Source organism: Protomyctophum bolini (assembly GCF_963924005.1).
Source record: "Protomyctophum bolini genome assembly, chromosome: 4".
NCBI lineage: Eukaryota > Metazoa > Chordata > Actinopteri > Myctophiformes > Myctophidae > Protomyctophum > Protomyctophum bolini.
Genome location: NC_137865.1, coordinates 38,687,996 through 38,703,743, shown reverse-complemented (window position 1 = coordinate 38,703,743; position 15,748 = coordinate 38,687,996). Strand labels below are relative to the sequence as shown.

The following is a 15,748-nucleotide window of genomic DNA, read 5'->3' as shown; positions in this document are numbered from 1 at the left end:
AACTTGAAACGGAACACAATATGGCGAAGAAGAGACAAATAGTACATGGATATGTGGTATTAAGCAACCGGGTTAAGGACTGGAGAAAGGCAATAAAATGTCACCATATACAAAACGAGAATCTTTTTCATTCAACAGAAACAGTATCTGTCCAAATGGTGTATGACTGTGTGTAACTATAACCACTTGAACCCCATCATGCCTATATTGTGGGGGAACACATAAGCTTGTAGATCTGCTATTTTTGGAAAAGCTGGGGACCATTTAGCTGGGGACCACCTGGAACCCCCTCAAGGACCACTGGTTGAAAACCACTGATCTAAAAGCTTTATTGGCGATCAAACAACACCAAGAGCTGTCCATGGTGCTGAAGCTTCGGAGCAGTAGTCTCCCAGGCTTCAGCACCACGGACAACTCCACATTTTCATTGAAAGGGACCTGAACGATTGGCGCTGTTTTTCCTTTGTTTTGCGAGAGAGAGAGAGAGAGAGAGAGAGAGAGAGAGAGAGAGAGAGAGAGAGAGAGAGAGAGAGATAGAGAGAGCTGGCTGGCTGGGGAAATCCTTGGTCACGATCAATCAGTATAAGGTTTTGGGTGTAGAACATCGTCCCCAATGCGGCTCGAAGCGGAGGATTGCAGATCTTTGTGTAGCCTGCATGCCCTATTCATTGTGTCCGCAAATAAAGATTCGATTCATAGTCGTTCAGGTCAGAATTCTGGCCAATGACGAGTTAAATTATTATTTATAAACATGGGCATGAAATATGAGCAGATGTTTCGCTAAGCAATTACATGTAGGCCTATAATAGTTCGTTTCTTCAATCAGTTGTAGCAGTTGAAAGTGGGGCAGTATAGCCTAGATGTCAAAATCATCTTTCCATTCTGTGTGAGTGCATATGATAACACATGGTACTAGTAGGATATGATTCAACAACACTTAACAATATATAATATAGGCCTACCTGGAGATCAGATGCGTTTTTTATTGATTGTTAATCTCGTTAACTCTGTTCATTGAAAATAGCTGATCTGCAGCTCACCATGGGGTGTGTAGATTGGCTATATATTTTAATAAGCTATACCGGTAGTTATTGACAGTTGACCTACTTTTACGTCCTTTGCAGTGCAGTGACGTGAAGTAATTCGTCATTTGGGACCACCCGTGTAGTATTCTAAACATTTTAAATGGCTTTCAATGAAAGCCTTTCATATACTTTTAGGCTGTTTTTCCTGGGAGGCGGCCTTTTACTAGGTTGTAGTCTGTAGATGGATTACAATTATAGCCTACTAATAGTGATATATAAATAAAAACACGAAATGAATTAATTCAATATATATTTCAGTTACATAGCAGCATTAAAAATACCTTCAGGGCCAGGCCAACAACAGCACAAAAGACAAAACGACATCAAAGTCAAATTGACTCGTCGTTTTGGTGGGGAATAAAAATAGTACAGGTTGATTTGGGAGAGAAGTGCCTTAGTGCCGTCTGTTTCGCCCTCTAGCGGCGAGTTTGGTTATGGTAATTTATCATGATTTCTTATTTCCTATTTTTTTAATTTGACGATACATTTGGTCATTGGAAATACATGTTCACGGCAGGTTGTGTTTCTGCAATAGTTCGGCCCATTTTCTATAGCCTATATCGTTTGCTAAATTGGGAATTATAGTAGCCCCGCCCAAAACCGAGAACCGAGTAAAAAATAAGGTCAACATTAAATATCCAATACAAATAGACACAGCCTTAAATTAATGCGATAATTAGGCCTATTGCTCAGCCATTACCTTACTCCAAGCATGTAGGCTACTCATTTACTGCAATTGTATACTTTTGAGGGGCTCTGGCCGCTAGCCCCTCCAATGCATGGATTTGGAAGATTACTATACTATTATTTATTATACATGTAAAGATAATGATGTATATTATTTGGCAGGCTTTGGCAGCCAAGTCTATGGGATCTTTAATGTTTAGAGCACTTAAGAAAAATAATTTGCCAACGAAGTCTATGGACTTTAAGGAGATTTGTTTAGATCACTTAGGGTGCCAGCCAAGTCTATGTACTTTAATGTTTGTTTAGAGCCAGCCAAGTCTATGTACTTTAATGTTTGTTTAGAGCCAGCCAAGTCTATGGATTTTGTTTAGAGCACTTATATCGTCTGCCAACCAAGTCTATGAATTTGGAAGGTTTGTTTAGGGCACAAAAGGACGTCATGTGGCCAAAATAAATACAGTGGGCACCCCTCACTTCACGTGTGATTTTCTTTTTTAATCAACATAAGTCATGCTGCTGTGGTACGATTTTAAACTCTATAATAAATTGTTATAGAGTAATACAATAATTAAACTACTTTTCATGCATAATGCTATAGCGTTCACACGGGCAGATACAAAGAGTCTTAAGTCTACCACTCATTTTCAATGGAAGCCAGCGACATGAAGATACAAATATGTATGCCAAGTAGCTTTGTAACTTTTGTATCTGCCAGTGTGAACACAGCATAATTAGAGTGGTTAAAAAAACTACAAAGCTATATTCACTTAGCCTGGGTAAACCCCTCAGCAGACTCCTGGCAGAATGAAATGTAGTCCAGCAGGGAGAGTGGGTTTACCCAGGCGAATATTCACTTGCCCCTGTGGTCGGTTCTAGACTAGAGCTTACCATTCTGACCTGAGATCAGATTCTAAAAATGTCTTCTACATCCTGACAGTTTTCTGAAAAAGCCGTTTCGATTTTTCGAAAATAGCAGACCTACAAGCTCGTAGCTCGCCACTCGGTGGCGCGCTATGAGCTTGTAGATCTGCTATTTTTCAATAGCTAAAGCATAACATAATGCTAACACCAAAAGGGGTTCCCGCCAAAAATGGGTTAATGCTCTGATAAGGGTCGGACCAATATGAAAAGGGATGCAAAAACTCTGGGGTCCATCGTTTTAACACAAAACAACATAAGCAGTATTAAGCACATTGCTTTTCCTGGTCTTATGTCCATGATGTAATTCACATTTCAAATGACTGCTTAAACTACAAACTGTTCGAGTGGACACGTTAAATTAAATATAGCTCAGGAAAATGAGAATGTAGCACACCCTAGTAGTGACGGAACCTCGCATGGATTCTCTAAAGGAAAAACAAAAAAGTATTTGTTACGCAGAAAATAAATAAATAGGCATCTGAGATTTAGAGCTAATCAGTAATCACACAATCAACTTTTTCAAAGATATTAGTTTAGAATATGAACATGGATGTGTATATTCAAACACTAAATCAGTGGTTCCAAAACTTTGTCATGTCAAGGAACCCCAAATGAACACTTTTTTGCCCGCAGACCCCTATTAGAAAATATATGCCAAAGACCCCCATAAGAGCAGCGATTTTCAACCATTTTCATTTCAAGGACCCCCAGTTTGACATGCATTAGGCTACGGACAGACCTCAATTTAATGGGATTTCTATCGCTGGGACCCAATTTGTCATAAAATAAAAATTAACTGTGTACAAATGAAACTAGATGGAACCGTTAGGGTCCATTTGTACACTCTCAAAGTTACAGACCCATAAGGGTCCATTTGGTTCCCAACTATCATTTAGCTGTGGACCCCCTGGAACTCCCTCAAGGACCCCACTTTGGGAACCACTGCACTACATGAACAAAAGGAGGACCAAAGCTGGAGCGTTACATTACAAGTTTTACGTTTATGATAAAAATCCAAATGGAAACATTATCCGACTCATACAAAGTAGCAAGTCAGTCGATATAACAAATCAAAGCTCTAAAAACAGTGATAATCAAAAAACCCTTTCAACTTCGGATTAAATAAAAAGGTACAAAGAATGCATTCGTCGACACGTCGCCAAGGAAATGGTGTTTTTTTTTCTTTCTACAACAAATTGTGGGGAAAAACACAAATCACGCAGGTACGACTTGTCAGTCATTTTGTTCCACCCAAAAAAAAAAACACAATAAAAAAATAATTATAATAAGAAAACAAAAAACTAAATCAGTTTCTTCAAACTAACACCTTGGCTGAGTAGAATGGAGAGGGGAGGAGTCTAAAGGGAAGGGAGGGTGAAAAGGGAAGGTAGAAAAAGTTCAAGTCCAGACTGTGAAGCAGAATTTGGATTCGTACAAAGTGTGTGTGGGGGCTTTCTGAATAAATGTATAACTTGAAAGGTTTAATGAAATTAAAAAAATGTTAACCCTTTTATTTTAGGTTTTATAACCTCAATTACACCCAAAAAACCTGAACTTTGAACATTCAGTGGATTTTCTGTGGTCTGGAGTTTTCTCTGGGGTTTGGAAGCCTGTTTTGCAAACAGGCAAAACAGTGACTGATCTGCTGGCAAATCCCATTGACATATATGGGATTTGCAGGCTGTGACATAAAAAAAAACTGCAGGAAAATCAAAGCACTTGTTTGAGCCAGAAAACCCCAGACCACAGAAATCTACTGAACGTTAAAAGTTCAGGTTTTTTGGGTGCAATTGAGCGCAGAAAACGTAAACAAAAAAGAACCTTTATGTCACAATCCCTTTGAAAGACAGAAGCAAGGAAAGTAAGAAGTACAAAGTGGACGAGTTTAAAATGTGGGAGGTGAGAGTGTGAAAGGGGAGCCCTCAGATTGGAGAGGATGGTGTCGAGCTGCAGTTCAACCAGCATGTTCTCTCTCTCTCTCTCTTGAGTGTCTCTCAGTAGATCCGTCCTCGACTCCGTCCGCCCCTGCCTCCGAAACCTCGCCCCCGGCCTCCTCGGAATCCGCCACGCTGTTCTAGAATCGCAATACACCAGTGTTGATTTAATCGACTAATACTATAGGACGAAAAATGGCCGTCTACTACCTTTTTTCCCCACCGACTAAAAATTAAAATGGAAACTAAATGAAAACTAAGCTATGACGACTAAAACTAATTGACAATTGTCAACAAATAAAAACTAGACTAAAATGCTAGGAAGGTACTAGTGGACAAGAGATCCAGTATAAGTAAAATACATTTTGTTACACTTGCTGAAAACATTTACCATATTTAGCCATCAACTGTAGACTTAGTCGACTAAAATCTTATATTTAGTCGACTAAAACTAGACTAATACTAAAACATTCCAGGTGACTAAAATGTGACTTGGACTAAATGGAAACTATACAAGAGACTATGACTAAAACCAAAATCAAAATGTGCTGTCAAACTCAACACTGCATCACACCAGTATAAAAAGTATTATAGTATAATAATAATAATAATATATATTTTTTAACGACCACGTCCCTTTTCTGGGGAAAACATTGGGTTAAAATAGCAGACCTACAAGCTCACAACACGTCACTCACAATGCAAGGGGGGAAAAGGAGGGGCCTAGTATGGCTTCCTGTGGGACTGTAGTCCTACACATAGATATGTAGTCCTATAGATATATAGATTAATCCAGAAACGGGTATCTTGGTCGCAGCTTAGGTATTTCCTGCAGCATAGCCACGTTGACAACGTTTGTAATAAACCAACCCGTTTGTAAATCCGTCAAGATTTGAGCGAGTTATGACCGTTTTTGTTTGAGCTGCCATAGAACATACTGTACTGTACTGTAGCCCCGAAGCAAGATCGCCTGGTGAACTACGTCAGAGACTCCGCCTTGAGCCATTTAGCCTTTATATATATCTATGGTCCTACACCTGCCATGTTGGGGACAAACATTTGTTGCAAACAAATTAATTAGACCGACTGTTCAGACAACTATGCAAAGTTTACCAATACATATTTTCTTTTTTCTGACAGCGTTGTTCTCTCACCGTCTTGGCATTCCTTCACATAGGTTTGAGAATTGCAGCCTTTACTGCATGTTAGGAGAGTAGTTTTGACACCAAATTAACATTCATTCAACAGCATCAGCCAAAGGAACTCCCCGGGTCCTCCCCCCCCCTCTCACCATAGGTTCCGATGGTGGCGCTGTATTTCCCGCTGGGAGGGTTGTAGATCTGCCGGGCGTCTCTCTGAGTCCTGGGAATCTGAGGTGAGATTTGCTTCTTCCCTGTTGCACCCGTCCCCATCTCCTCTGCCGACTGCCTCTTAGCTCTGAGCACAGAAGAGTCGTGGATCGAAAGGTCAAACTCAAGATTTTTTTTTTTTACTGGGCTTTGCCCACACAGTATAAATTAGGCTCAACTGGGCAGCATGGTAGCTCACAGCAAGAAGGACCTGAGTTTGAATCCCACTGGTGATCAACTGGGGCATTCATTTACACTTTTTACAGTATGTGTAAGTTCTTTCTACCCGTGTTGAAGTAAAGGGAGTTTCTTCCAAGATCCCACTAACTGACATGGATGTTTCACCTGCCCCAGATCTTTTCCGAAATGCATTGGTCATGATAAATGCAACAGACAAATTCCAGGCAATATATAAAATTATACAAAAAGTAATTTGTCTCCTATATCATTGATACTGTGTATATAATTGAACAATGGTGTCCATATTTTGAAAACCACTAGAGGATGTGGAGGTGAGGCAGACTTACGCCACAGGCTCTGCTTTTTGGACTGGCTTCCATGACAGGGTCACTGTGCTCTTGTATGATGGAGGGTTGTGGAACAAGTCCTGGAAGGAAAACGTCAGGAGACATCAAGCATTTTATAAGGCTTAATAGTTAACAATGTTGTTGACAACTACATTCCATCAACCAGAGGACTTCCAACAGGACAAGTCATACAATACTGCACATGTTTACAGTATGTTAATATATCTGAAGCAGCATTAAATAAATAAAAACAACAGACTGTACCTTGATGAGGATGTTGATGTTGTTGGTGATCTTCAGTGCCACCACTTTGATCTTATTCTGAACCAAACATAAACAAGGGAGAAGTCAGCCATGATCAGATGAACAGATTACAACATGGAACAAACCCTCCACTCCCTTGGCTGTCTCCATATTGATTAGAGCCTGACCAATGCCAGGTTTTGGCTCCGACGCCGATCTCGTTTTTGTTGAGTCCTAGACCACTGAGTATTACCAATGTTTCACTGAACTTATTTAATTACTCAACGGTAGCTTTGAATGTAAAGAAACAAATGTATTACAGCCCAGAGACTGCATGGTTGTTGAATTGTGCCATCAAGGACAATTACCGAAAGGTTCACAATACGGAAATGCAGTGAGAGAACATGCGCTTTTGTTCCCGATATTAGGATAACATCACCGAGTTGTAGTCCTACCTCGTCTGTCTTGAGTGCGTCTCCAGTCTTGCCCTGCAGGGCCACTCGGAGCTGTCTGATGTAAACCTGCAGACCTCTGGCAAAGTACTGTAACCTGTTGGAAGCACACAGCTGCATTAACCACTGCTACGTCAGCTAAAATGACTCACAACACATGACGTATATTAACATTGACTGACAGAATTGTTTCAGTGTTCCTTCCCTGCCACTGGATTCAGCCGGGAGTTTTATTTTGAAGACCCCAAAAGTCAACCCAAAATGAACCAGAAACTAAATCAGCTAAAGCTAATGTTGCTACTATCTTTTTATAAGTCATCCGAAGCATTAATAATATTGTAACTGCATGGTAGCGACGATTTAGTAATGAGCCACCAACATCCCAGTTTTTATCACCTCAATCCGAGAAAGGATACAAAGAAAAAAATCCAGCTATTATAGTCTATGGCCACGGACATCTTGGTCAGGGTCTAGTGCCTGTTTAGCGCTATAGAACTTGGGAGCTAACCGGATGATAATGTAGATGGCAAAATTATATAATTCAACTAAAAATGTGTGTAACTTTTGTTTAGCAGCCTGAGCCTTTTGGCCAAAAATGTAACTCGTTCTTGGCAGTCAACGAGTTGAGAAATAATGATCATTAGCTAAAAACAGAATGCCAGTGGTCTAATATGCATCAAGTTGGAGGTCTTGACATGACAATGTTATACACAGGCCTCACCTGATCTTGAAGTCTTTGAGGCGCTCAGCATCCACCTTGTCTAGGAGGAAGTCGGGCAGTTTCTTGCCCAGCTGGTGGAAGCCAAACAGGAGACATTCTACATAACTGAACTGAAGCTTGGGCTCCTCGCTCGCAGAGTTCTCCCCGTTCTCCCCTTCTTCAGCGACAGGGGGCAGAGGCATGTATTCCTAAAGAGAGATGGATGGAGATAATAACAAGAGACGAGATGAGAATAAAGGAGGTGGAAATAGTACAGTGGTTCTCAACCTTTTCTGCATCAGGGCCCACTTGGAAATCTTGAGTGTTCATTGCATTTACTGGGCCTGACCAATGCTCATTATAAGATGGCACCATCTCTGTCTACTGACTACCGTGTCCAGAGGTGAGCTGTGGACAGTTTAGAAACCTGTAATCAGTGACATCACCGGTAGGCAGGTTTCTGAACTATTCACAAGATTTCAAACTTATTTTTAAAATGCATTATTAATGGCAGAACAATGGCTTCCACATCAACATGCCAACTATCCAGGAAGACAAAGATATTTCATTTGAGTAGTTAGCTGAAAATGCATCCATGATCAACAAATACACGAAGAATCGAAGACGCTGTATGAAACACATGGCATGTGTGCAACCTGTGCAAGTTCCTACCAGCAATGTCTTAAACATCTGGTGCAGATTGGGCTCCAGCTTCTCCATATCTCCGCAGAAGGGACTCATCTCTGCCAACATCTTCAGCACCTGCACACATTAATATTAAATTAATCAGAAACTTAAGCTTGTGGTGATTTGTCAGCTACTGCCCCATCAACCCAGGGGCTGATAACCGTTATACCCTTATCACTACCCTCGCTGTGGGCAAATAAATGCTGGATATCTGATAATGTCTTCTATTCTTTGCTAGAAAAATAAAAATCTAAACAGAATTGTCCACTTGTTGGGACATTGAGCGTAGTAGTCCCGCTCCCTTTCAGAATGACGAGTGGCCCAGGAAATAATTCCCCATTCATTTCCCCCATAGGCATTTCAAAAAGTATTTATTTAAGACGTTTACACCGCGGACAAATCATGACAATAAACACTGTTTTGGGCAGATCAAATAATTAGAAAGAAGAAAAAAAAGGCAGGGTGTAAACGTCTTTGAATAAATACTTTTTGAAAAGCCTGCGACGCTCTATAGATAAATAAAGCACTGACCTCCAGCTGAATGTCGAGCTCAGCTACAGGGCTGGTCAGAGAGCTGAGGTTGGGTAGGACGTGCTCACAGAAGTACGTCAGAAATCGTGTGGAATGAACATTTTTCTGGAGAGTGGGAGAAAGAGGAAAATAAATGCAACAAATGAGGAATGTGCAAGGACATGGCTCAACACATTGCGCAATCAAACAATAGTTCAGAGTTTTCTCCTTGCCATTCTAAGGGCCGATTCATACTCCTGTTTCGGCGCTGTAGTGCCGAAATGATTTCGGCTCGTCAGAAAATTTCAGTAGCACCGAAGAGCCGACTTTAGGACGGTACCCGCCCCCCCGAACCTCAAATGACGTCAAATTGTAGGCTCTACAGAGCCGAACCGACTTTTATTCGGCTCTAAAATAGGAGTATGAATCGGCCCTAATGCTTCATCATGTTACAAAGTACCAGTATCGGGCTTTAAACGGTTATGTCTAATCGTAAATCTTTGATCTGAACTAGACTTTACAATAATAAATAAATATAATACATAGGGGTCATCGCCATGCTGACTTGTGGTGAACATTTGTCAAAATTCTATTTTTGACATGGACAAAGATTAGCCTTAAATGACCAGGTCAGAAGTCTAACTCTGGTTCTCAAACAGTTTTATTTTCAAGGAACCCCATAACTTGCACTGTCCTAGTGGACTCCTAATGTGCCATAGTAAATCAGTGTCATACATATTCTGAGGAAAACCTGGACTGACATACAGTAATTGTGTCAAAATAAGAACATTATAATGTTATCTATCCAACTATAAATGTTGTCCAGAACCAGCACAAAAGCCCCTGGACCTGATCACCCCTATATCTCCATATATGGAACTGTTCCGACATCACAATGATGTTCTGACATCTTCATAGGGAATGCCTGACAAAGAACTCCATATATGGGCATAAACGGGACAGACATAACTGCACGGCATGCATTTCCAACTTGCATCTTGCATAGGCCATTGCCCAATGGGCACCGCTCTAGTTTTGTATTAAAAAAGATCACCTGTGTGAACTGAGTGGTGCAACTCCCCTCCCTCTCCCACCCCCCCTCCTCTCTCTCTCTCTCATTGTCAAGCAACAATTGCAGCACTAATACTATCTCTCTCTCTCTCTCCGTTTCTGGCAAACAGCGCCCCTACTGGTACTCAGTCATACTCGTGCTCATTAATACATGCATAGGTGAACACAATAACACATGTACGGGTGGCGGACATTGCTGTTCCTTGGAGTGGTTGCACCACTCAAAAGAATGTTTGTATACTACAGACACATTGACGATGACCCCAGTGATAATACGTGTCACTCACAGAGAACAGCGGCAGGGCCTGGCGCGAGCACTGCAGCAGTCTGTCCACCATGTCGGGGTCTGCGGGGTTCAGCGCAGTCCCCAGGAAGGCCTGCTCCACCACCAGCTCCACCAGCTGCTGGCGCCCGGCCACGGACTGCAGCGCTCGCAGACTGCACACCACCCGCATCAGCAGCACAAACTCCTCTCCCGTCACGTCATCCAGAACCTGGGTGGGAACGACACACCGATTTGTATTGTTGTAAATGAGGATCGCCTCTAGCTTTCCAAAAACCGATGAACTGAAACACGGTTTCCCCACCAAACACTGGGTCGGGACCCATTTGTGGGTGGCGAACACATTTTTATGGGTCCCTTTATTTTCGGTTTTCTACATTTTGGTATTATTCAATAGTTATTTCATGAATAAATAAAGACAAAGCTAAGAAATTGCATAAATTAGAAAACAAATGTGTAAGAAGTAGTGAAAATAGCCGATTTACAAGCTTTTTCTGCGCGGCATGAAGCGACACGCTGTGAGCTCGTTTCCTCACTACTGCGGTGCCGCGGAATCCTCCCACAATTGAACGGGCCAGACTGCCTGGGGCAATTTGCACTGCAAAGGGAGATTCGTCTGGCTACGCGAGGCAAACACAGGTGAGGGTTCACCTTCTTGGTCTCAGCAAAGACAAAGTCCTCCACCTCCTTGGTCATGACTTCCTCTGGCAGGGTCTTCAGTTTGAGAGAGAGGAACTTGATGGCTCTCTCCCTGACAATGTCCTCACCCTGCAGGATCTGAGAGAACATACCTTCCAGAGTACCTAGAAAAATAGTGTGAGCCAATAAATAAAAACAGTCAGTCTTTTCATCAATAATCAGAACAATAAAATACACTTACCATTGAAACTATGTTGCAGCAATCATTTTAAGTGACTAAAAATCAAGTACGAGTCCTCGATAAAGAATCACTGATCATGGTAATCCGTAGTTGACTCCGTCCGGACCCTTTTGATATAAAACGTGCATCAGGCAGCACTCTAGGTGCTCCGACTACCCCCCCACCCCATGACAATATAATCAAAGCAATTAGCACCCTTATCATGGTGGGAAGCCAGAGAGGATGGAGCATTAAGCTCCATACCTACTACTCAGCTGGCTAAATTCATACTTTTTATTACCAATGTTGACTGAAAACCAACTTTACACTAGACTGGATAAAGAGTCTGGACTGGCAGAGACCATTTCAGTTTGGTTCCACTGCATGACGTTTCCAAAACTCTTACCCTTGGCGTCGACCTTGAAGATGGAGAGGAGTGCCGTGTTGACTTGGTTGAACTCTGCAACATCATCTGGAAGCACAATGAAAATGGAAAGACAGTTGTAGGTTTAATATATATATATATATATATATATAGACACACACACACACACACACACACACACACAGTCACTAGAAGCCAGTTTTTTTTTTAAAGCCAGCCAAAGTAAAAAGATGGTTCCGTCTTTTCAGCACAAAAAGAGCAAGTTCTCACAACACAGAACACAATCACTCTGTATATCCACAGGCATAATAGCATGATGATGCCATTACAAATCATGGGCTACATGGAAGAAATGTGTTTAATAAATTAACTTAATTAAGCAGTCACCGTCTCTGTCTCATGTTATTCTTTCTTAATTTAACAGAGTAATGCTTCAGGCGGACATACCGATAGAGAGCATACAACGTAAAGCCAGAAACCACGCCAACAGGTCAAGACGCAACAAAAGCGGTTTCGGCCATTCGTCCCAGCGGTGTCATATGTCCTGTTGCACGTCAGCGCATGTCGATGCAAGTCTACCCAAGTGATTAAATTGGTTCAAGTCAATGGTTGCTTGCAACTACATGAGTCTGCTTGCAACAGGATGGTAGCAAGGAGTTGCATGGCGACCCATTGGTGTGGTTTGGGCTTTAAGCTCCAGGCAGACATACTGGTAGAGAGAGTACAGTGTAAAGCGTTCTCAGGTGTAATGTGCAGCAGTCCAAGCAAACGAGGAGCCCAACGGAAAACGTCCAATACCTGTCTGTAGGAGCTGGGTGAGGATGTCTGCCACCCTGAGGATGTTCTCGCCTGTTGCAAATCGAGGCAGCTCCTTGATTGCCTGTCGTCTAATCTGGATAGATTGGAACAGAGAAGTGTTTTTTTTTAAAGGTAAAGTATTGGGTGTTCGTCCTGCATACATTTTGCTACAAGCCAAATTAGGACACACTGCATGGGAAAAACTCCAGTTTAAGGCATTCCCTCACCTTGATTATGAATGACCCTTAAAACAAGCCATGCAGACACAGCTGTGTTCATTCTTTTTTTTCTTTTTAATACTGTTTTTATTAGGCATTTTTTGTATATGACAACTTCAGAGTATTATTGACAATGATAATAAGTAATTCAGTTATATAAAATGAAAAATAATAATGTCAGGTAATGTAAATTCCACATACAATACATAATAAAAAAGATATATAAATGTGATAAACACGAAAAAACTAAAAACAGTTAAACAATATAACTATATCACCTCTTGAAATAAACACTATAAAGTGACAAAAACACATAGGAGTTCATTAATCATCAAGCCAAGATAGTACTTATTTTATTCAGTTAACTAATTTTGAAAAATCAAAGAACGACTGACATAGAAACAGCTTTTTCAGAAAACTGTCAGGATCTAGAAGACATTTTTAGAATCTGATCTCAGGTCAAAATGGGTGTCAAGTGACCAAATATGGGGGTTTAAAACTTACGGACACATCTTCGTCTTCACACAGGTCAAGCTGAGCGTTTATGGCCGCATCCGCCAGCTCAGGGAAGCTGCTGAAGAATTTGGGAATGAACTGAGCTGCCAGACGCTTCTCCTTTGGCCCTCCCTTCACACCATCCAGGATGCACTGGTATGCATCTTTGTGCTTCAAAATATAAACGGAGAAATAAATGCTTAAGTTAAATGGTCAATTTTATATTTATAAAGCGCCTTTATCCAAGGCGCTTTACATAGATTGTGCATTACATTCACCCATTCACACGCACATTCATACACCGATTGCGGCAGAAGCCATGCAAGGTACCAACCAGCACCTCAGGAGCAATTTGGGGTTCAGTGTCTTGCCCAAGGACACTTCGACATGTAGACAGGAGGAGCCGGGATTCGAACAGCCGACCCATGGATCATTGGACGACCTGCTCTACCTCCTGAGCCACAGTCGCCCTAGTTAACCATTTGATGGCATTTTGATTTAAATGAGAAAATGCATTAAAGCTATGCCTTCTTATTAATTACGATCATGCATGTGGCCATGCTCTATGCAATGTGGCATTACATTACACACTTTCCTTTGGGATTGCATTGCAAATAAACTATTTCATCTGGAAGACAAATTTTCTTCCCATAAAATGACAGTACGTCAAGATATTACAATGCTCATCACCAGTTATCAGAATTCTGGATGTTTATCCTCAAGTCAAAAATATTACCACGACGTGGAATAGCTCTGGTACATAGCCTTACTGCTACACGTGGAATAAAGTCCTGTTGGATCCTAGACTGATCCCTTAACATTTAAGGCTTAAGATCAAGCAGTGGAAATGGAGAATACAAAAAAAGGTTTAATTAGAAATCAAGATATGCACGTTTCTGTAAATATCCAGCGTTTGATTTTTATACAAATACAAAATTCAAAGAATTTTAACTCATCCAAGATCAAGTATAACAGATGTCGCGGCTCTGGCACATAATTATATCGTACACCACCATTGCCATTTGCCACTTTTGTCCGGCATACAAAAACGCCAAATGTTATTATCCTTAGTGTGCCTTTGTTTAGTTTTACGAATCCGATGCTTCATTAGTCTCTGACCCACCGGCTTAACGTTACAGATGGAAGAACATGTTCAACGCATTTTAGCTTGATGGCATAAAGACACCAAGGACAAGCACAAGACGTCACAAAGAATCGTGTATACAGCTAAGCATTTTTAGCACTAAGTAAATATCGTCCCTTTAAACTACAGGTTAGTTTCAAGGGGTTACGATGAACTTCCGACATTGGAAAGAGGTAAAAGGAGTGTTAGACAAGTTTGTTGTACCAAGCTAAGTAGCTACACGCTAAATATACACACAAACGACGCGGGTTTTGCGGCCCAGGCCATGACGCGTTTGAAGCCCTTATCATATCGACAAGTACCATGTGTTGCATATCATCTTTCATGTTTTACTTCAGTTGATTAATTAATAAATAAGCCTGTGGCAGGCCGCAGGCTGGCTGTCCCCCAGGCAGGGATCACTAAAAGCAGTGGGTTTTCAAGTCAACCCTTTTCATAGAAAATGTATCATCATTTTACGCTCTTAAGTTAAAGATCACATTTGTAAGGGTCCTTTTTGGTTGAGAACTCTCCATCATTTATCTAGTGGGGCGGGGACCACCTGGAGGAAACCCCCTCAAAAGGACCACGGGTTGAAAACCACCGCTGAAACTAAATACTAAATTTAAATTCGGTTATAACGTAAGACGCTTTGTTATGACATCATAGTCGCATGCTTTGTTAGTTTATTCTAAACAGTTAGCTTTAGCTTGTCCGAGAAATACAAACAACCCCAAACCGACCGAGGAGGCTCCGAGCTGGTCCGCTCATATCTAAAACCAGTGAGCCGGCCCACGTTCTGGTTCGGTTAGCGGCCTTGGCTCGGCTGGCAGTGTGTGTGTTTAGTTCACCTGGCTGAGTGTGTCCTTAGCAGCGTCGGCCAGAACCCCGTAGCTACGGTACAGATCCTCCACGGTGACCGCCATCTGCGTGCCTAGCCTGGCTGGCCTGTGTCCAGATCACAAGCCGCTCGCTCGATGAACAATCCGCAGATATCTCTTCTCTCGGATGATTGTAAAAAAACAAAAACACAAACGGTGCTATAATAACAACAACCCACGATGTGCTCCGTAGAACGGCGGAGCGGTGAAGATGGAAATGTCCAGAAAAGCTGTGAATGAAATGAAAACCTCGCAGGCGGTCGGTCGATCGGTGCGTCCGCTCTGTTCCCGCAACGTTTCGTTTGCAAAAAGCTGACTACTGCTGCTGCTACGGAAGGAAAGAACTCGAATGATATAGCGCATGCGCACGCTTGATCATGAACCGCGCCAGTGGCGTTTGTTATAAAACTACAATATGACGCACAGTGATGACGTCTGGAGCACTATCCATCTAAGCTTGACTGACCGACACCACTTTCAACCATTCAGATTTAAGAATGATTGTTTTATACACTTTTTTTTACACTGCCCTCATAGTGC

The 15,748-nt window shown here is 41.7% G+C and overlaps 1 protein-coding gene across 1 annotated transcript; it reads right to left on the bottom strand.

Moving 5' to 3' along the window:
* Positions 1-2,917: 2,917 nt before the first annotated feature.
* api5 (apoptosis inhibitor 5) lies at positions 2,918-15,545 on the bottom strand. The gene is made up of 14 exons (XM_080761256.1): positions 15,179-15,545; positions 13,214-13,375; positions 12,492-12,585; positions 11,715-11,780; positions 11,101-11,252; positions 10,454-10,660; positions 9,117-9,221; positions 8,571-8,660; positions 7,920-8,107; positions 7,202-7,295; positions 6,768-6,824; positions 6,504-6,583; positions 5,919-6,064; positions 2,918-4,767 (listed from the first exon to the last, which is right to left on the bottom strand). Exons 1-14 carry the CDS (start codon positions 15,251-15,253, stop codon positions 4,688-4,690), a joined length of 1,596 nt encoding a protein of 531 aa, XP_080617382.1. The 5' UTR covers positions 15,254-15,545; the 3' UTR covers positions 2,918-4,687.
* Between the last annotated feature and the right edge of the window lie 203 nt (positions 15,546-15,748).

Excerpts from the sequence above, each read along its gene's own strand:
- api5 (XM_080761256.1), bottom strand. The coding sequence starts at position 15,253 with ATGGCGGTCACCGTGGAGGATCTGTACCGTAGCTACGGGGTTCTGGCC. Across the intron at positions 10,661-11,100 it reads TCTTTGCTGAGACCAAGAAG|GTTCTGGATGACGTGACGGG; the intron begins GTGAACCCTCAC and ends GTTCCCACCCAG. Across the intron at positions 6,584-6,767 it reads ACATCAACATCCTCATCAAG|GACTTGTTCCACAACCCTCC; the intron begins GTACAGTCTGTT and ends TTTTCCTTCCAG.